This window comes from Cetorhinus maximus, chromosome 4 (assembly GCF_964194155.1).
Source record: "Cetorhinus maximus chromosome 4, sCetMax3.hap1.1, whole genome shotgun sequence".
NCBI classification, from domain to species: Eukaryota; Metazoa; Chordata; class Chondrichthyes; order Lamniformes; family Cetorhinidae; genus Cetorhinus; species Cetorhinus maximus.
Window position 1 is genome coordinate 78,399,266 of NC_135882.1, and position 22,239 is coordinate 78,421,504.

The 22,239-nt window shown below is 46.0% G+C and overlaps 1 protein-coding gene across 1 annotated transcript in view; it reads right to left on the reverse strand.

Annotated features, from left to right (window-relative positions):
- The window catches only part of c4h8orf34 (chromosome 4 C8orf34 homolog), a 633,137-nt gene that overhangs the window by 340,359 nt on the left and 270,539 nt on the right, over window positions 1-22,239 (reverse strand). Inside the window, exon 6 of the mRNA XM_078540385.1 lies at window positions 928-1,085. Coding sequence (XP_078396511.1) covers window positions 928-1,085 — 158 coding nt within the window. The remainder of the gene's footprint in view (window positions 1-927; window positions 1,086-22,239) is intronic.

Here is a 22,239-nt window from a genome sequence, read left to right on the forward strand (position 1 = left end):
CCACCCAAGTGAAAGTTCCCCAGCATGGGAAAGCATTGGGAACCATCACAACAATGTTTCCTGCTATTTATCTGGCTCCTTCAGGCCTCCAAACCTGCAACTACAGGGTTGGGAAAACTCAGCCCATGGAGTCAGGAGGTGAGATACTCACTACAGAATACCCAGCATCTGATCTGCTCTTGTAGCTGCAGTATTTATGTGGATGGTCCAGTTAAGTTTCAGGTCAACGGTGACCCTCAGGATGTTGAGTATGAGGACTTAAGCGATAGTAATGTCGTTGTAATGTCATGTGGAGCCAATTGAACTCTCCCTTGTTAGAGATGGTCATTGCCTGGCAATTGTGTGACATAGAAGTTATTTGCCACTTTTCAGCCCAGGCCTGAATGTTGTTCAGTTCTTGCTATCTGCATAAGCTGCTGCAGTATCTGAGAAGTTGTGAATACTACTGAACATTGAAATCATGAGCAAACATCCCCATTTTTGAATTTTGTGGTGGCGGAAAAGTCATTGATGAGGCAGCTGAAGATAGTTGGGTCTAGGACACTGCCCTAAAGAACTCCTGTAGCATTGCTCTGGGGTTGAGATGATTGGTCTCCAACAACCACAACCATCTTCCTATGTGCTAGGTATTCACAACCGGAGGAGCATTTCCCCAAATTTCCCATTCACTTCAATTTTACTAGAGTTCCTTGATGCCACACTCGGTCAACTGCTGCACAGTGAATACACAAATGTTTTGATAATATGCTAAAGACATTAACGAGATGCTCAATCCACTTGCAAGCTTAGAAAATTATCTATCTGATCTTGTTACATTTAATACTATTTATTGATATTATAACTGTAAAATACTGGCCATTTAAAAATTAAAATTAGAAGGGAATACCAGGCACTGGGAACCTTGGTAACATATTTCCTAGTGTTTACCTTCCTGGGCTGTGGCTGTCCTCATTTTCATCCTTAATCCTGGGTACTGGAGGTTGCAGCATCTCTGCAGCCAAAGGATCAGCATCAGTTTCCTCACGACCAACCCATTCTCCAACAACTCTTGGTCTGACAAGGGATGAATTATAAGCCCGTAGATCCTTAAACAAAAAGATTGAAATGTTAGATAGTTTTTTTCTTGACCATTGCACAAGAATGTAGGCTCAATTTAACAATGGGCACCAACAATGGGCACCTATAGAACACATGTAATCTTCAGTCCGTAAATGACCTTGGAATCCAGTTGTCTGACCAAATGTGGCACATGCAGAATGAAGGGTGCATCTTAAGCGCAAAGTAAGAGGAGCAGGAAATATGGCACTAGCTATTGGTTTTATTATTAATCTCCGGCCTGATAATGGCTTTTGGCAGGGTGCTACTCTGATTTCCTGGCACCTCTTTGGAGCTTACGCCTCTACAGGCGTGGGACATTTGTCCTGAATACTAAAATCATGAGGGACTCCTGTTGAACTTCAAGTTTCAGATGCATTGGGGCGGGGGGGGGGATGGCACAAAGACTGCCCTGCAGTTGACGATAGCGCACAAGCACGGGCGAGGGGAGCCGCCAAGAATTAAGGACACCTTGTATAAAGCGACCATTCCTTTATAGCTGAGACAGTTCAGGCACAGCCACATTGAAATGTGTAGAGTCGGGCCTCTAGCTTATCTGCCCGCTCAAGCAACGCGGAGGTATGCAAGTGCCACCAAGTGCTCCAGAGCTTTTCAGCCCTCGGGCACAGACAGTAAACTAATGAGCATTTTAGTGGACTGCAGAACAGTTGGATGACTGGACATGTTGTATAATCTCCTTGCTAAAGCTGACCATGGAGCAGTCACTGGTAGAGGCGCTCACAGCCCCTTGCAATGTCAATATCCTGGTTTGGACCAGTCTCCCCCATGGTTCAAGCTAACAGTGCAGCCTTGTAGCGTGGGTTAGGAGAATGCCTGCGCTTGAGCTGAAAGCACAGCATGCAGCCCAATGGGCAAAGCTGCCACCAATTGGTCAGGTGGAGTAGGGTGGAGGAAAGTGGGTTTTGGCCCACATGCAGAGCGCTAATCTCTGGCCATCCAAGTGGTGGCCAGCACTCTGTGGGATGCATTAAGGGGCCTTCAGACTTAACCAAGAGAGGTTCTTAGTACATCCATGCTAACCCATGCAACTCTCTCTTTCATCCTGCAGGAGGAGTACACCAGGATGATGGAGCCTGGTGAACTAGCTGTTTGCCTCATGGTACACAGAGAGTGAAGACGACGGAGAACAGAGCGACTGAGGTGCCTGGCTGCAGAGAGGGAGGAGCAGCACCCTCTGGAAGAAAGGGCGGCTGGGTCTCCCGCACACACAGTCGAAGAGCCACAGCGAGCACTTGCTGGTCGGCGCAGAGCTAGACCTAGGGTCTATAGACACCGCTTTTCATTCCTGCAGATGACCGAGAACCAGTGTGGCCGAAGACTGCGCATGTCTAGGCAACCAGTCGGTCACATCTGCCAGCTACTGCAGGATTTGGCACCATGGGGACATGGAGGGCATCCACTGCCAGTGGCCATGAAAGTGACAGTGGCACTCAATTTTTACACCAGTGACTCCTGTCTGGCTGAGAGCAGCTCGCTTGCATTCTGTGATCAGGGCCATATCATAGAGATGCAGACATGAAACTTTAAAAGCATCTGATCCTTTGTCTGCCTTCAGCAGCTTCCCCCTTCAGGAGCACAGCATCACTGGTCACAAATGCTGAAGGGATGGGGGCCAGCCCCGCCTTAAAGGTGCTGAGAGCACACAGAGAGAATGAAAGAACACAGTGACGCATGTCAAAGACATTCTGGCAGCAATGACAAGCACCATCGAGGTGCAGGCATCAGTAATGTGTCCAGGGAGTGTGAGGCTGGATCATCACTTTGATCTGAAGGCTGCAAAAAGCACAGGGAAGAGGCTCTGGACTGAGAGGCCTGCCTTTACCTTGTGCAGAAAGGTTTCACATCTGAGTGACACACACACTGCTCATCAGAACAAGGAGCCATAGGCAGGAAGACATTCTTGTCAGTTATTGATAATAGTAAACATTATGTACAAATGATTAACACCCATGCCCAGGCTGTGCAACTACATCTTCTTAACCTTCCTAACCCTGCTGCTACGCTGTGGTGCTCTCTGGACATCCACAGCGGAGGTGGAGATAGCCTGCTGACTGATATGCCCTGTCTGTGATGACCTTGGTGGGCGTCCTCTGGAGGGCCGAGACTTGGAGGGCCCCAGCCTGCTTTCGGGGATCTGCTGTGTGGCAGTGTCACCCTCCTCGAGCTGTGGGGCTGAAGCTGCTGGAGTCAAAGGAAAAAGGGGTTTCAATGTGCTGGACACTCCTGGAGTCACCTGGGTGGATGGCCCCAGGTATTCATCTGCTTATCCTCCTCCCTGTGGGTGTCCAAGGGCTCCTGGTTGACTCCTTGAGGAGAAGGGGTAGCTGGAGTGAGATCGAGCTGCACTGCACCCATCTCGCGTACATGCAATTGGACGCCAACTATGGCATCAGCAATGGAGTTGAGCCCACGCAGCAGTGCAGGAGCAATGTCCTGGACCAAGGTCTCCAATGCAACTGCCATCCTACCAGTGTTGACCTCGCATGCCAGTGTTGTCACCTCAGAGTGATGGCGGGCAGACTCCTCCATCATGCCTTGCAATCTGAGGAGTGCAGCAGACATCCCTTCCTGATGTTCTCGAGCTTGCCTTTGTAGCTCCAGCAACTGTGACATGACTGAGTTCAGGGGCTCATCACCTGACTTGGACTCAGCAGATTTCTGGCCTCCAGCAATCTGCCAAGTGCCAGGGACCTGAGAAGTCCCTGCTGCTGCCTGCTGTGGATCAGACGGTGTGATGTGTTCACCAGACTGTGATCCCAAGGCTACTCTAAAGCTAGGTCCCACTAAGGCGTGTGTCTCTACCCTGGTGGAGGGTGTGGGTGAGTGCTGTGATGGGAATTCAAGAAGGGAGCCTTCAGATTCCTCTTCAGAGGTGTCTTCGGGGCTTGATTGGAGGCTCTGGGTCGTGGACTCCGTCGGCTGTTTGACAAATGTGTCTGCGAAAGCAAGGGGAGATAATTAGTGCTTGGCAGTGGTCTGTGAAACAGGACACATCATTCCCAGCATGGCTGTCTGATGGATGTTGCACTGCTGGATCCTCACTCGATAGAGCAGCGCCGACCTCATCGTCAGCACAGGAATGGTCCAGATCCTTGCCAGCCAGCTGGATGGCTCTGTTTTCAAAATCTGTGAGGACCTTGATTTTGGGCATTCCAGTCTGCGACCTCTCCCTCTTGCTGTGTGCAGCTTGTCCTGCATGTATAGAGGTGGAATGAGTGTAGGCAGGATGCCTGCTAGGCCAGATGATAAGTAGGCCTGGCCTGTGTGGGTGGTGAGTGGTTCCATGGACAGGATCAGGACAATGAAGGTGTGTGTGAGAGATTGAATGGTGATGTCCTTTGAACTGGTAGTGAGTGAGGGCCTTGTGGATGTGTGATGAGTTTGTGAGTGTGAGAGTTGAGAGTGATGAGAAGAGTGACTTACACTGCTGGAAGGAAGGAGATCATTGATCCTCTTGCTGCACTGGGTGGCTGCACTCTTTTGCAGGACGTTGGCACTGACCACCGCTGCCACCACCTCCCAAGCCGGATTAGTGAGGTTGCTGCCCATCCTGCAGTGAGTGCAGGGATAGAGGACATCACGGCCAGCCCCCACTGCTTCCAAAAGGCACTCAAGGGACGCGTCAATGAACCTGGGGGCTCCGGTCTTTTTACCTCTCAGATGTCTTCTTTGCAGCAGTCATGGGCTGGAAGCACTGAGAGGCGTGCGCACGGCTGGAGTTTAAATATGGCGCCCAGCCTGATGAAGTGGCAAGGTGATGGCGTGGTGGGAGAATGAGCGCCCTTTCCTGGGAATGCATAATTAATGGGCCGGATTTGGGATGATACGGCAGGTAAAGCCACCATTGCGGTTGGCTGGTAAAACGTCGTTTTACCCGCCTGCTACCGCACTTAGTGCAAATCCGCCCTGTGACTCTGACAGTATCTTCTTCATTGTTAATGACAGATGCAAAGTACTTATTTAGCACCTCATCCATGCCCTCTGCCTCCATGAGTAGATCCTCTTTTTAGTGTCTGATCAGCTCCACCCCTCCTCTTGCTACCCTATTACAATTTATTTAATTAAGCACAACATTCTAGATTCAGCATCGAGTTTGGGGGTGTAGTGCTGCCGGAGCACACCAGAGTGCCACTCCAGCACCTTCTACTGATAGGCTTTAATATTCACTGCTGAATGGTAAACTCTCCTTTGCTGATTGGCCATCTGTTATATACCCCACTTGATTTTTCTTTCCACTGACCTCGCTAACATTATTTAAGAAACCTAATTTGCATCCCAAATTAGACTTTTCGAAGTTAATCAATCATAACTTGCTATTGTCCCCCAGAGTGGCAATAATTAAAGGTTTGACAGCAGGAAAAGAAGCTTGTCTGTCTACAGCTGGACACTGTGAATACCTCACAGGTAAAAAGATAAAAGATGGAACCCGTCAAACATTCCCTTGGCGATGATGTTTTATAATTTGTAGCAAAGAGGAGCAGTTTGATACAGTCCACTGGAGCAAGTGTTGCAGAGCTGGTGGTAGTGTTCATTTGTCAACATTGTCTTGGGATGGAAGAAGTATAAAGTAAATTAAATTACATTAGAAACAGGGTGAATGCACCTTAGTTCTGCCTTTTATTAAACAATGTGTGGGCAGCATTTTACAACAAAAAGGTGTTGTTTGTTAGAAATGTTTTTCCAGTTCAATCAAATTACAAATCAAACCCCCACTTTATTTGAATTGAAATGATATTTGGACATTGATTTACTAGCTTTCAGTAAAATGCAAATTAAAAGGTAGTTTACTTCCACCTTAAAAGTATATTGTGTTGCATATGCAGAATAACTGGTCACTGGTGAACAATTAATTGTCTTATTCATTCTCCGTAAGTACAAATGAGTCTCGATCTTTGGCTTTCATTTTTGACAAGCAACAATTTTTGCTGGCTTTTAGCGCAGGCTATGTTCCACTCAACAGTTATTTGTACGTATGTATTATTTTAACACTTTGCTTTCATATATTAGGTGCTGCAGAACACAACATAATTTAGACATGAAATTTTGTTACATGGTAATTACATAAACCTATACCTTTGTTTATTATAGATACACTTTCAATTAGTGCACTGCATAATACAAGTATTGAGATTCTAAGCAAATCAATAATCTTTATTGTTCAGCTATAGATATAGTTTTTTCAATATCAGTGGCTTAATCTGATGTCTTATAAAATTACAGAAATCAGTCTATTTTCCAGATAAAGCCTTATTTGATTTTTTTCATTGAAAACAAGCACCTATTATCAGATAATTGAATGGGAAATTTGCAGTTTTTAAGCAAGGTCACTTCTTATGTACAGGAAATACATACAGTATGTTTGTGTGATCAAGAAGGGCGGCAGGAGGCTTATGTGGACCATAAATATCAACATACGTGAAGTGGGCCAAATGGTCTGCTTCTGTGCTGTAAATTCTATTTAAATCTGCCAGTGGGGATTACAGTAATTATATCACATTTTACATCCTCAGGCCATCACAGCCAAGGAATTAACATTCAGTAGGCAAACTATCAGTAGGTTACGATACTGCTTTAGATCCGTGTGTGTGTGTGTATACTGTTGTCATGTGATTTTCTTCAATCCTATTCGGTGAAACAGCTCAACTTTTTGCTTTTGCCTCTGTTTGGTGAAGATTTGACTGCAAGTGTTGACTGACAGGTGCATGGCAGAAACCTCCATTCTGCTCTTCACAAGATATATATGATGGATAATGATCTTTTGGCCCAGCAGAATACAGGGACCATGGAAGCTGTAATTGGTCAGGTATTGAGTCAGCCAAATCTCAACTCCTCTCTTATTTTGCCCCACTTGATTTTTCTTTCCACTGACCTCAGTGGAATCCACTCTATTAATTGTCAGGCTGGACTTTCAATCTGTATGGTTGGTGCTGATTTTAATCCTCATTGCCTCCAATATTGAAGTTACTTGCTTCCAGGTGCAACACATGCAGTACTAGAGAGAAATTCTCTCGCAGCTATGTGGGGCTGCGTGATGTGTGATGCAGAGGCGGACAGCATAGGGACCCTGTTGAGTGATTTCTAGCTGTGTTATTATATGAGGCACAAAGGCAAGTTTGGCCACGAGTTCCTTGAGTTTGAGTCAGACCAGATGGTAAGAGTTGACCAGAGTGTCCGGAACTCACGGTGTGACAATGAATCCGGAGCCTGGGGATGGTAAGAGGTAGCAGAGGGAAGGCCAGGCCCAGGGTCCCAGGCCTCCCGCCGCTACTGATGAATATCTATGAGCCAATGTAAAAAAAACCAGATGTTACAACTCCCTACACACAGCTTTCTCATAAACAGGCATTTCAGGGTCTTTGAAACTCAAGGTTACCAGAATCTAAAGCAGTATCGTAACCTATTGATAGTTTGCCTACTGAATGTTAATTCATTGGCTGTGATGGCCTGAGAACGTAAAATGTGATATAATTACTGTAATCCCCACTGGCAGATTTAAATAGAATTTACAGCACAGGAGCAGACCAATATGTTGATATTTATGTTTCACGTAAGCCTCCTGCCGCCCTTCTCGATCATGCTGTCAGGGTAACCTTCAGCTTCTTTCTTCCTCATGTGTTTATAAAGTTCCTTGAATGTATCTAAGCTAGAATGATAGAATGGTTACAGCACAGAAGGAGCCATTCAACACATTGTGTTGCAGAGAACTGACACAGAGACAATCAGCTAGTCCCCGTCCTCTGTCTTGTCCCTGCAGCCCTATAAAAATTTCTCTTCAAATAATTATCTAGTTCCCTTTTTTAAACCACAACTGACTCTGTCTCCACCACGCTTTCGGGCAGTGCATTCCAGATCCAAACCACTTGTTGCATAATGAAGTTTTTCCTCATGTCATCTCTCATTCTTTTGTTAATCATCTCAGGGTTCTTGACCTTCTGCCTGTGGGAATAGTTTCTCCCCATTTATTCTATCCAGACCTCTCATGATTTTAAACACATCTAATAAATGTCCTCTCAACCTTCTCTTCTCCAAGGAGAACAGCACCAGCTTCACCGATCTATCTACATAACTGAAGTATTTTGTCCTCTAAACCATTTTCGTAAATCTCCGCTGCACCCTTTCTAAAACCTTCACATCCTTCCGTTGAGGGTGAACCAATGTTTTATGAAGGTTCATAACTTATTTGCTTTTGCACTCTGTGCACCTATTTATAAAATCCAGGATTAAGTATAATTTATTAACTACTTTCCCAACCTGTCCTCTCACCTTCAATGATTTATGCACATATACACCCATGTCTCTCTACTCCTGCATTCCCTTTAGAATTGTGACCTTCCTTTTATGTCATCTCTCCTCATTCTTCTGATGAAAATGTATCACGTCGCACTTCCCTACATTAAATTTCATCTGCCAAAAATCTGCCCATTCCACCAGCCTGTCTATAAACTCTTGAAGTCTATCACTATCCTCCTCACAGTTCACAATACTTCCCAGACTTGCATCATCTCCAAATTTTGAAATTGTGCGCTCTACACCCAGGTCTAGGTTATTAATATAAATCAAGAAAAGCAGTGTCCCCTCCCCTCTACATACCATCCCCAAGTCAGGAGTAAGAAAAGCTTTCTGTAATTCGTGTTTTTAATAGGCTTGAATTAAATAATTAAACTATTGCATAATGAAATTCTAGCTATGCTAAAGACTAGTGATTCAAAATGCCATAAGGTTCAAAATAAAATGCCCACCAGTATTAATACTTTTTACTTAAAAAGAATAGTTTTACTGACTTTTGAGCACTCAAATGGTTAACACATAGGAAAATAATGTAATAGTAGATTTAGAAATGATATGGCCAACATATCTTTTTAGAGCTTTGACACCTCAAAATTTAGCACTACACCCCTGATTGAGTTCAACAATTTCAGATGATAACCTCTGCTCCCATTTTGTGGTGGTAGTTGTTGGTGATGATTCTGCTATTTTTTTTTTCACATCTCTTCTAGACATATCAACTGTTTCTTTACTTTGCCAATATCATCCCCATTTGTCCTGCACCATGATCCCCTTTGTCTTTAAGGGCCAGATTTCTGTGGAGGAGGTAGGGAGTTCGAACTTCCGTACCCAGCAGACCTGTCTATTTTCATGTCGGGGAAGTGGGCTAGGATGGAGCCAGGCCCGCTGCCAAATGGAGGCAGGCGTATGGCAGGCTGGCAAGAAAGTGGCCCAGTTCCAGTAATGAATGTCAGGCCCTCAAACCATCACCCCTCTCCTCCCCATCTGCACCCCCATGACCCCATGCCCACTCCATGCCCCCACATATCTCCCTTGCTGCCCCCCCTCCCCAACCAACCCCATGAATCCTTCATAGCCAGTCATCCAGTTTCCACCATCAGGAGACATGTGGAGAAGAAAAAAATTAAAACTCTAACACTCAAACACACTTGATACTTAAGTGTATTTTGAACACATCCACCCATATGCAGGTAGTATTATTGGATGGTTGCTTTCAGTTCTGATGGGAAATCCTAGCGGGGATGATTAGTGGCAATGTGTCCGATTTTCCACCCTCACCTGTTAGAAACCAAAAAGTTCAAACAGAGTACAAGAGTGAAATGGTAATAAATATTGCCATGCCCAGTAAAGATATATCATATTCCTAACTTTTAAGATACAAACCTTTGTCCACTCTTTAAAGGAAAAGTCAATTTCAATGTGCTGTTAAGATGGCCGAAGGTCAGATGACCTGGCTTGTGTATTCAAGAACTGCATGCCTCACTGTCTCACAAGGACAAAGGATACATTCTAGACTAAGGCCAGGATTTTACATTCGGCACACAGGGGCGGGCCCAACACGCTGGCACATAAAATGACGCGCGATGGTGTCAGGCGTGCGTCCCGACGTCATCGCACTGTCTCGCAATGTTTCATTCGGGAGGCACGCGCCGGAGTCGACTGCGTGCCCGCCGATAATTAAAAGGCCTATTAAGGCCATTAAGGAACTAATTTCAAATTTACGCTGCCCGTCCAACCTAACAGTTGACGAGCAGGCGAAAAGACCAAGCAGCCTTTATGTTTTTTAGGAAGCCTCATCCATGAGAGGGTTGAAGTTTCCTAAAGCTTTCACAAATTGAATAAAAACTTTTTGAGAGAAATAAAAACATGTTTCCTCATGTGACACAGTCACATGAGGGGACATGTTTCATTAAATTTTTATAGCATGTATTTATTTTTTTCGGAAGTGCCTCAATCTCCCTGAGGCAGCTCCATGCACAAAAAAGCCTTGGACCCAACTCTCCCTCCTCCCCCTGCCCACACAGGTAGCGCTCAGCGCTACCGCTTGCGTATTACGCTGGGCGGGCCTTAATTGGCCCACCCACATAAAATGGCAGTGAGGAGCCAATCGTGGGCAGCAGTCAGCTCCCCGACCGCCCCCGTCCGCTCTCACCGAGCCTGCCTGACATGGGAAAAATTCAGGCCTAAGAGTTGTCAATGCACCCATCCTAAAACCATCAGGAAATATTTCTAAATTGAATGGGGATTTTTGAAACAAAGGAGGTTATTGTCCAAACCTCCTCTGGATGAATGTCTTTAAACAATAAATCAGGATGGGGATAATCAACCCAAGACTACCACCACATTTGGAAAAGGAACTGCCACTGTGAGGAATCACACTGTAAAGCAGTCATGCTTGTCCCTTTATAACCTTTAAGTTCTGTTTTCAGAAAGGCACAGCAGCAGAAAAGGTAGTAACATCCATGCCTTAAAAGACTGAGAGGTTATAACATTGCATGGTCAGTTTGGGAGAAGATTCCAAGGCAAGGTCTTGGAGGGTGGAGATTGGAAACCCTCGTGTGAAAGATGGGGTGCAGTGAGACCGGTTGGCTCATGGTGTGACAAGTGACTGGGGGAAATTGAGGAGAGATCCATAGCATCTGGTTGAGGTGGCATCCGTCACTTGGTTTCAGACCATAGGTCGCCTATTGGTACATGGACTGTGTACTTACTGTGGACATTAAAGTATAAGATAGCTTTCGTAACTTATGTTATCCTTACAAATCTGTATATATCTGCAAAGGTATAGTTGTGCGTGAAGGAGTATTGTAATATAGTTCAGCTTTTCTTGTTTAATAAATGTTTTTTTCTTTTGTTAAAACTTCATCAGCTGACTCCTGTGACTCTGTTCAGTAGCTAGTCTCCACATATCTAAACAAGCAAACAAAAGTTAGGATCTATCAAGCTGGATTCCACTCTGGGATCAGGCTTGTTCAGGGGTAATCTCAGCTGGGATCATAACACTGTCCGTAACAATGGCTGGGATTTTCCGTTCCCGTTGGCATGATGCATATTCGGTGGCACGAGCAGGCAATATGGCACGATTGGTTTCACAACGTCGTGAAACCAGTTCGTGATTGTCCACTCAGCCCGCTGATGGCAGGCCACACTTCCCACCATCGGACGTCAGGAATCTCATTGTAATACATCTACATATCATTAGGCCAGCCCACCAGAATTGTCGTCCATCCACGTTGGGGGGAAAGCGCGCCGACACGTTTCACAACAGCACATAAAAGGTGTGCATTTAGCGGGCTGCACTCTGAGAGGAACCCGGAGGTGAGGACACAGCAACATTGTTCAGCGCTCGCCAGGGTCACCTGTTGGACTTCAAGTTTGAAGGGTGTTGGGGGTGGGGTGGGGTGGGAATGATGATGGGGTTAAGCACAGCCCTGCTGTTGAGGTTACTTGTGGGGGGGTGGGTGGTTTAAGGGAAGCCCTGCAATTTAGGCACCTTGTGGGGCAGGGGGAGGGTAAAGATAGCCCTGCCGTTGAGGCAACTTGTTGGTCGGGGGGCGGTGGGCAAGGGCTGCCTTGCCATTGAATGTAGCGCACAAGCATTCGGGGTGGGAGGGTAGGGTGGGCGAGGGAAGCAGCCATGCATTAGGGAAACCTGTAGAAAGTGACCATTTGTCAGCAGCTGAGACAGTTCAGGCGCAGCCACATTGATATGATTGGAGTCAGGCCTCTAGCTTATCTAGCCACTCAAGCAATGCAGAGGCATCAAAGTGCTACCAAATGCTTCAAAGCTTTTCACCCCCCCCCCCCCTCCCTGGCACAGACTGCAAAGTCATGAGCGTTTTAGTGGACTGCAGAACAGTTGGATGACTGGGTACATTGTACAATCTCCTTGTTAAAGCTGGCCATGGAGCAGTCGCTGGTGGGGGCGTTCACAGCCCCTTGCAAAGTCAGCATCCTGGTTTGGACCAGTCTCCCCCGTGGTTCAAGCTAACAGCGCAGCCTTACAGTGTGGGTTAGGAGAATGCCTGCACCTGAGCTGAGAGCACAACATGCAGTCCAATGGGCAAAGCTGCTGCCAATCGGTTGGGTGGAGTGGGGTGGAGGTGGGTGGGGTTTCGGGCAGCCATGCTGCGCACTAATCTATGGCCATCCAAGTGGTGGCCAGCACTCTGTGGGATGCATTAAGGGACCTTCACACTTAATCAGGACAGTTTCTTAGTCAACCCATGCTAAACATGGGTCTCTTTCTTTCATCCTGCAGAGGGAATACATCAGGATCATGGAGCCTGGTGAATTATCTGCATGCCTAATGGCCTACAGAGAGTGAAGGCAAAGGAGGAGAGAGCAACTGAGGCTCTTGTCTGTGCAGAGGGAGGAGCAGCACCCTCTAGAAGAAGGGGAAGCTGGTGCTCCCTGAACACGCTGCCAAAGAGCCACAGCGAGCCGTCGCTGGTCAGCGGCGAGCTAGACCCAGGGTCTATAGACACTGCTTTTCATTTCTGCAGATGGCCGAGAACCTGTGTCGCCGAAGACTGTGCATGTCTAGGGAGTTGGTCGGTCACATCTGCCAGCTACTACAGGATTTGGTGCCACGGGGACATGAAGGGCATCCACTGGCAGTGGCCGTGAAATTGACCGCAGTGTTCAACTTCTATGCCAGTGGCTCCTTTCAGGGCTCCACAGTGGGATGTCATAAGCCTCCACCCAGAAATGCATCCAGGAGATCATGGATGCCATCTTTGTGAGAGCACACAGGTGTGCATATTACCCAGGACCAGGAGAGCCAGGATGCAAGAGAGATTGGATTTGCCCAGATCTCAGCTTTCCCACAGGTGCAGGGTGCCAACGACTGCCCTCACGTGGTGTTCAGATCTCCATCGCAGCACACGGTTAACTATGTCAGCTACAAGGGATTCCATTCGCTGAATGTGCAGCTGGTGTGCAACCACCAGAAACACATCCTGCAGCTGAGTGCACGGTTTCCAGAGAGTGCGCACGACTCCTAATACTTGGTCAGTCACAGATCCCTGGATCCTTCCAGGGTCCACAGAAGCTGCAGGGATGATTCCTCGCAGACAAGGGCTACCTGCAGAGGCCGTGGCTGATGACACCCATGCAGCGTGTGGCCTCAGGCAGCGAAGGTATAATGAGGCTCATGCTGCAACTCGCAACTTGGTGGAGCAAACCATCAGGATGCTGAAGATGAGGTTCCGGTGCCTGGACTGGTCTGATGGAGCCCTGCAATACAGTCCGCAGAGGGTGTCATGCATCGTTGTTGTCTGTTGCACCCTTTACAACTTGGCGCTCCAATGGGGAGGCTGAGGAAGAGATAGAGGAGCTGGCGGTCTCCTCTGATGAGGGAGACGCCAAGGGGGATGAGGGTGAGGAGGTCCTCGAAGGCGACGATGATTGGGATGAGGCCCTCGCACTGGCTAGATGAGGCAGGCATGCTTGGGAGGCCCTCATAGCTGCTAGGTTTGTGGAGGTTGATGACAACATGCAGTGAAGTGACCACATAGATCCTCACATTGCATCTGCGAACATTTGACTCCAATCTGGCTTATTGCAGCGTGAATACCCTCTGTGAGAATGCCCCTATCATGGAGACAGAGTGGAGGACCTAATAGTTGCTCAATTGCAGGAGGATGATGACCACATGCAGTGAGGACACTCCATAGATCTTCAAATTGCTTCTGAGAATGTCTGACTTCAGTCTGGCCAAGGGCAGCTCGCTTACGCTCTGTGATCAGGGTCATTTCATAGAGATGCAGCCATAAAACTTTAGAAGCATCTTATCCTTTGTCTGCCTTCAGCACCTGACCCCTTCAGGAGCACAGCGTCACTGGTCACAGGTGCTGAAGAGATGGGGGCCGACCCACCTTAAAGGTGCTGAGAGATCACAGAGAGAATGAGAGAACTCTGACGCCTGCCCACTACATTCTGGCAGCAATGACAAACACTGCCGAGGTGCAGGCATCAGTAATGTGTATAGGGAGTGTGAGGCTGGACCATCAATTTGGTTTGAAGGCTGCACAGAGCCCAGGGAAGAGGCCCTAGACTGAGACATCTGCCTTTACCTTGTGCAGAAAAGTTTCACATCTGAGTGACAAGAACACTACTCACCTGAACAAGGAACCATAGTCAGGGAAGCATTCTTGGGAGTTTATTGACAATAGTCATCATTATGTACAGGCTGTTCAACCAGTTCTTAACTTTCCTGACACATTACTGATGCCTGCACCTCGGCAGTGTTTATCATTGCTGCCAGAATGTAGTGGACAGGCGTCAAAGTTCTCTCATTCTCTCTGTGTGCTCTCAGCACTTTTAAGGTGGGGCTGGCCCCCATCTCTTCAGCCTCTTGCCCAGGCTGTTCAACTAATTCTTAACTTTCCTAACCCTGCCGCTATGCCTTGCCCCCTGGACATCCACAGCGGGGGTGGAGGCAGCCTGCTGACTACAACGCCTTGTCTGTGATGAACTTGGCGGGCATCCTTTGGAGGGCTGAGACTTGGATGGCCCCGGCCTGCTTTCGGGATCTTGCTATGTGGCAGTGGCACCCTCCTCGGCCTGTGGAGCTGGAGTTGCTGAGGTCACAGGAAGAGGTGATTTGGAATCACCTGGATGGATGGCCTTGGAGTGTGCACCTGCTGATCCTCCTCCCTGTGGGTGCCCGAGTACCCCAGGCTGACTCCTTGAAGGGGAGGGGTAGCTGGAGTGAGATCGAGCTGCCATGTACCCCTCTCGCCTACACACTGTTAGAGGTCAACTATGGAATCAGTAATTGAGTTCATCCTGCGCAGCAGTGCAGGAGTGACATCCTGGACCAAGGACTCCATGGCAGCCACCATCCTACCAGTGTTGACCTCGGTGCATTGGCATGCCGCAGCTATCATCTCAGAGTGAAGGCAGACAGACTACTCCATCGTGCCTTGCAATCTGAGGAGTGCAGCTGACATCCCTTCCTGATGTTCCCGAACTTGTCTTTGCAGCTCCAGCAACTGTAACATGATGGACTCTGGAGGCTCGTCATCTGACTCAGACTTAGCAAATTTCTGACCTCCAGCAGTCCTCTGAGTGCTGGACACCAGGGAAGTCCCTGCCGCTGCTTGCTGTGGATCAGACGGTGTGATGTACTCACCAGGTTGTGATCCCAAGGCTATTCTAAAGCTAGCTCCCACTGAGGCATATGTCCCTGCGCTGGTGGTGGGTGTGGGTGAGTGCTTTGACGGGACTTCAAGGAAGGTGCTTTCAGATTCCTCTTCAGAGCTTTCTTTGGGGCTTAATTGGAGGCCCTGAGTCATGGACTCTGCAGCTGTTGGGCAGATGTGCCTGTGGAAGCAAGGAGAGCTAATTAGTGCATGGCAGTGGCCTGTGAAACAGGACACATCACTCGCAGCATGGTTGTCCGATGGATGTTGCACTGCTGGACCCTCAGTTAGTAGTGCACCACCGACCTCACCGTCAGCACAGGAACGGTCCAGATCATGGTCGGCCAACTGGATGGCTCCCTTTTCAAAGTCCATGAGGACCTTGATTTTGGACATTCTTTAACTGGTCTGCCACCTCTCACTGCTGTTCTGTGCCAGCTTGTCCTGCATAAATAGAGATGGAGAAAGTGTAAGCAGGACGCCTGCCAGGCCAGATGATAAGTATGCCTGGCCTGTGTCGGTGGCAGTGAGTGTTCCCATGGATAGGATGAGGACAATGACAGTGAGTGTGAGAGAGTGAATGGTGATGTCCCTTGAATCGACAGTGAGAGAGGGCTCTGTGGATGTGTGATGGGTTTGTGAGTGTGCGAGTTTGAAAGTGATGAGAAGTGTGACTTACTCCGGCAGAACAGAGGAGATCATTCATCCTCTTGCAGCACATGGGTGGTTGTCCTCTTTTGCAGGGCGTTGGCACTGACCACCACTGCCACCATTTCCCAAGCCTGGTTGGTCATGCCACTGCCCATCCGGCCAGAGCGGGGGTAGGGGACATCGGGGCGGGCCTCCATGACATCCAAAAGACATTCCAGTGATGTGTCGCTGAACTTGGAGGCTGCAGTCTTTTTGACTTTCGTGGACATCTTCCCTGCAGCAGTCATGGGCTGGAAGCATTGCGATATGTGCGCGCGACTGGACTTTAAATATGGTGTCCGGCGTGAAGAAGCAGTGAGTTGATGGCAGGCGGGTGAATGAGTGTCCGTGCACCATGGAAACGGCGTGTTTTCCAGAAATTCATAAATAATGTGGCAGGTTTGGGATGATACGGCGTGAAAACCCACCATCGCGGCCGGCAGGTAAAATGTCGTTTTACCTGCCCGCTACCGCACTTAGTGCAAATATGAGATGATTACGCCCAATATGTATAAAATATTGCTTAGGTCACAGTCAGAATACTGTGTGCAGTTTTGTATTCCCTATTATAGAAAGGGGATGCACAGAAACCATTTAGTGTAGACTCACCAGAATATCACTGGGAGTTCTGCTATTTACTTTCTCAATAACTTCCTCAAAGATCGTCAGCTGGAACTTTTCCTTTTTGTTATTCATCCGGACAGAGGCCATGAATCCCTTCAGGTTGTAAAGGTTTGAACTGAAATCAGTTTGGACAGTCTCACCATTCCTATTGAACACTCATCCAAAGCACACTGTATTTTACGCAGGGTCCTAACAGGTAGAAATGATTTTGGAACATCAGAACATGAGTAGGCCCCAAAAGCCTATTTTGTCATTTGATGAGATTATGGATAATTTGTGCCTGAGCCCCATTCACCTACCTTGGTTCCATATCCTTTAACACATTTGTATAATAAAAATCTATCGATGAAGTTTTGAAATTTTGAAAAGACTGAGCTTCAAAAGCCTTTTGGGGGACGACAGTTCCAAACTTCTACTATTCTTTGCATGAAAAAATACTTCATAGCTTCACCCATGCATGGCCTAGCTCTAATGTTTAAGGTTGTTCCTCTTGCTCTGGACACCCCACCAAAGGAAATGGGTTCTCTCTCTATCTACTTGATTAAATCATTTTAATCACCTCAAGTGGATCACCACATAATCTTTTAGACTCTTTGGAATACAAGACTAGTCTATGGGCAGGATTTTGAGTTCGGCATGCGAGCGCAGTCAGTGGGCCCGGGAGCAGCCGGGAAACGGGTCGCCACCCACGATCGGTCTCCCGCTGCGATTTCACGCTGCTGGCCAATTAACAGCCAGCCAGTGTGAAAGGCGCGCTGAAATGCTCAGCGCTGCCGGGGTGGAGGCAGGGGGAGGGCGAGCGCTGAAGTCAGCACAGGCGAGGGGGAGCACTAACAGAAAGCTCCCTAAAGGCAGAGGGCTACCTCAGGAAGCTGAAGAATCCAAAATAAAGATAAATAAAGATTTCAAAATGCCGCAAAAAAGTGTCCACACATCAGAATGAGTCACCTAAACATATGGATGCTGAAAATTCTGTCCGAACATTTTTATCTTTTTTAAAATTAATCTTGGAAACCTCATCCTACCCTTGAATGAGGTTTCCTCAAAAAGGCCGCCTGGCCGATTCGTCCGCCTGCCAACCGTAACATTCGACATGCAATGAAAAATCCCTGGTAATTGCAATGTTAATGGCCTTAATAGGCCTCTTAATTGTTGTTGGGTGTTCTGCCAACTCTTGTGCGCGCCCGCCGACTGAAATATCACGCGAGTGTGTGATGACATTGGGACACTCGCTCGATGTCATCACGCGCTATTTCACGCTCGAGCTTGTCAGGTGCATGTCTGCACGCCAAGCGAAAAATTCTGCCCTATGTAATATCTCCTAATAATTTAACCTGGTCTCATTCTCGTGAACCCTCGTGCACACCTCTGAGGCCAACATATCCTGTAAGATACAGTGCCTAGGACTGAGCATAGTACTCAAAATGGGGTTTAAGCAAAACTTCATATAATTGCAACATGACTCCACCAATTTATATTCCAGCCCTTTTGATATAAAGGCTAATGTTCCATTATCCTTTTAAATTATGTTTTCAGGAACCTGTTAATTCATTTTCAGTGATTCTTTACAATGGACCCTTAAATCTCCATACTCCTCCACAGTTCATAGCTTCTCACGATTTAAAAATTACTCTGAACTATCTTGGCTTCAAACTTGATGACCTCAAACAACCCTACATGAGAATTTTTTTTTAAATTAGCAAGTTGTTTTGCTCTTGAAAGCACTGCCTGACAAGGTGATGAAAGCAGATTCAATGGTGTCGTTCAGAAAGAAATTGGACAAATAATTGAAGGGAAAAATTTACAGGGCAATGGGAAACAGGCATGGGAATGGGATTAGTTGGGAAGCACTAAGAATCGGCAGAGATATAATGAATGAATAGCTTTTAGCTGTGCTGTAGCATTATGTGAATTGGCAAGCTGAGAGATGGCTGGTGTGTGAGTGGAAATTAAATTTGACTTTTACTGATGAGTGTGAAATGGGCTGGAGTTATCTCAACCCATTGCTGAATAGGGTAGGCCCACCTCAAAAAGTTGTTACTAAAATTAAACTCATGGAGCAGGCTGATGGCTTAAGTGTGAGATCAGAGAAGAGGATCGAGCTGTTGCTATGTTTGTTCCTAGGTTGGGTCTCAGGTAGCGTGCTAGGGCAGAGTATAGGAATATTTACTCTGTGTCAAGGTGAAAAAATTCTCAAGTTAAATCTGTACCTGCACCACCCATTCTGCCACTGGAAAAAATTACTTATTCTATCCAGATTTTGAACACCACTATCAAATTTCCGCTTAACCTTCCCAGCTTCTTCAATCTCTCAACGTAACTAAAGTCGTTCAACTCTCGTCCCATTCTGGTAAATCCCTCCTGCACTCTCTCCAAGGCCTCGACATCTTTTCTAAAATGTGGTGCTCTATATTGAACACAATACTCCACGCTGAGACCTAACCAGTGTTTTAAAGGTTTAGCAGAACTTTCTTGCTTTTGTAGTCTATTCAACAATAACAGTGACTTGTATTATTTATGTGGCACCTTTAGCTTAGTAAAATGTCTCAAGATGCTTCACAAGAGCAAAGTTTGATGGTGAGTCACATAAAGAGATAATAGGAAGATAACCAAAAGCTTGGTCAAAGGGGTAGGTTTTAATTTGCAGTTTAAAGGAAAAAAGAGTGATTAAGCTGCAGAGAGCTTTAATGGGGAATCCCAGAGCTTTGGGCCTTGGCAACCGAAGACATGCCCACTATGGTGAAACAATTAAAGTCAGGGATGCTTAAGAAGTCTGAATTAGAGAAGCAGTTATCTTGGATAATTGGAGGAGATAACAGAGGTAAGGAGGGCCACGGACCCCATATGCATATGTAACAGCCTTCTCAACTTGTCCTGCCACATTCAAAGATTTCTGAGCATATACCCATAGGTCTCACTATTCCTGCACAGCCTTTAAAATTGTTCCATTAAGTTCTTATTACCTCCCCCCATTCTTCCTACCAAAATCTATCACTTTACACTTCTTTGTGATAAATTCCATCTGTCACATCTCTGCTCATTTCACACTCATCTCCAGAACTGGGTTGTTGTCTCAGCAAATGAAGGCGGGCCTTTTAATCTGGCCACCTTGGTACTGGCCCACCTCCATCTCTGCCTCAAGCTGCTGCCAGAGGCAGCAGGTCCGACTCCATCCCATCCCCGACCCCCTGCCATGAAAATGACATGGCAGGCACTGCTGGTCAAGAGGTGGGATCGCGACATCAGGAAATCTCCCGACTTCCAATTCCTGTCTCCAAGATGAAAATCCAGTCTCATGTTTATTTAAATATACAAATGTGGTTGGGTGTAATTGTAATAGGAGTGTTAGATTCCCAAGACCATACTGTTCTCAGAGATGAAGGGAGAAAGGCAGCCGACAAAAATACTTAAAAAACCCGAGACACAATCTCAAGTGCTGTAGGATACAGTTTTGAATTTTGGGAAGTTATAGGATGAGATGGGGGATGTGAAATCTATGTTGGAGCCACCAAGTTGAATAAATCAAGAGCGAGCAGAAATCAGGCAATAGGAAACAACTGTAATCAAAGCTTTCATATGCAAATAATAAATAAATTGCAAGAGGAGCTAGGACTGCTGAGATACCTGAGACAACTTGCCTTACCACTAGCAATGCCAACACAAACTAAACAATCCCTGTCTTTTCATCTTAACCCAAACAAATCACTTTGACTTTTCAGGAAAATCATAACGAGTTTGAAAAATTCTCAAGATAACTTTTAAATGTTATCATTTTAGTCTGAAAATTTGCTGTTCTTAACTTTAACAATCATCAGATAGTCAAAATCTGATATAGCTTATTAAACAAATAATGGCAGGCTTGCATTCTTGGATAAGACTGTCAGATTAGGCAAAACAAAACACTATGAAAATACATTATTCATAAATGTAATTACTGCTGTGTTTCAGCTCATTGTATTGTATTGGTGTCCTGATTTCCTAAAATTTGCTCCTTAATTACTCCAAGAGATGAAAGAAATATTGCTGTTGGGCAGGTTTAACATGTTTTGAGTTGAAACCGGAAATAAACAACACTCTTTGGTGTAAGCAAATAATGCCATAGAATTCAACACCATCTATAACAACTGCCTCAGTTATTTCATAAAATGTTAGTAAGTATATTAAAACAGTAGAGATAGTTGTTTATGCAGTGAGTTGATATGATTTGGAATGCATTGCCTGAAAAGGGTGGAAGCAAATTCAACAATAACCTTCACAAGGGAATTGGGTATATACTTGAAAAGGAAATATTTGCCAGCAATGGGGAAAGGGTAGAGGAATGGGACTATTTGGATATCTGTTTCAAGGAGGTCAGCACAAGCGATGGCCTCCTTCTGTGCTGTGTGATTGTATGATTCAGTAGTGTGGTTTATTTATTTTAGTATAAGGGAATATATCACAGACTCAAGACTTGATAATACTCAATACAGTAGCAAAACCTAACAAAGCCTTTGCGCAGTGCTTTCCCGCATGATAGCACACAAATCAAAAAAATAAATGTACCTGGCCAGGGATGGCTCGTTCTGCAATGTAATCATGTACGTGAATAGCCGTTATGTGCAAGAACTATAGGCAAGATTATGATCACTTTTGCAGCAATGAAAAGAAATAGTAACGTACATGTACAATTATGTAGTAGGTTAAGGATCTAGTTTTGAAATATAGCTTGCGGAGGAGATTATTTAACAATATTTATTTGCAGTTAATTTGCATTGATTTATTCCAGTTGAATAGCATTTTTAATTTCAGCTTCAGTGATTTAATGTGTTTAATTTCTCCAGAGTGAGCTAAATATTTATAATTCCACTGTAGTGAATCAATGTTTTGTTTCATTAAAGCGAATCAAAAGTTCATGATCACATCAAAGTAATTTTTCATCACAGACCCCCCACACACCTCTGCAATGAGCCAGCACTAGATAATGTTCTCGCAGAAAAAAAATCACAAGGATCTCCTTTCAGATCTTCTGTACCATTTTGAAGCCACAGCATCTGGATTGAGCATCACATTGCCTCTTCCACAACAATGTGCTTTATAAGGAGTTTCCCCTGCTCCAAAGTTTTATAACATGTTCCCCGCCTTGGTTTGATATTCTTTTGGCTCTTTCTACCTCTCCTCATTTAAGATGTTCCTTGAAACCGACCTCTTTGATCAAGCTTTAGGTCATCTACCTTAATATCTTCTAATGTCGTGTGTCTAATATTCACTAATGTGGCTCAGTGTCAGATTTCATTCGATAATGCTGCTGTGTAGCACCATGGGACTTTTTACTATGTTAAAGGCACCAAACAAATGCAAGTCTGTGTTGTTATTGCAGGTGCCATGATGAAGATGT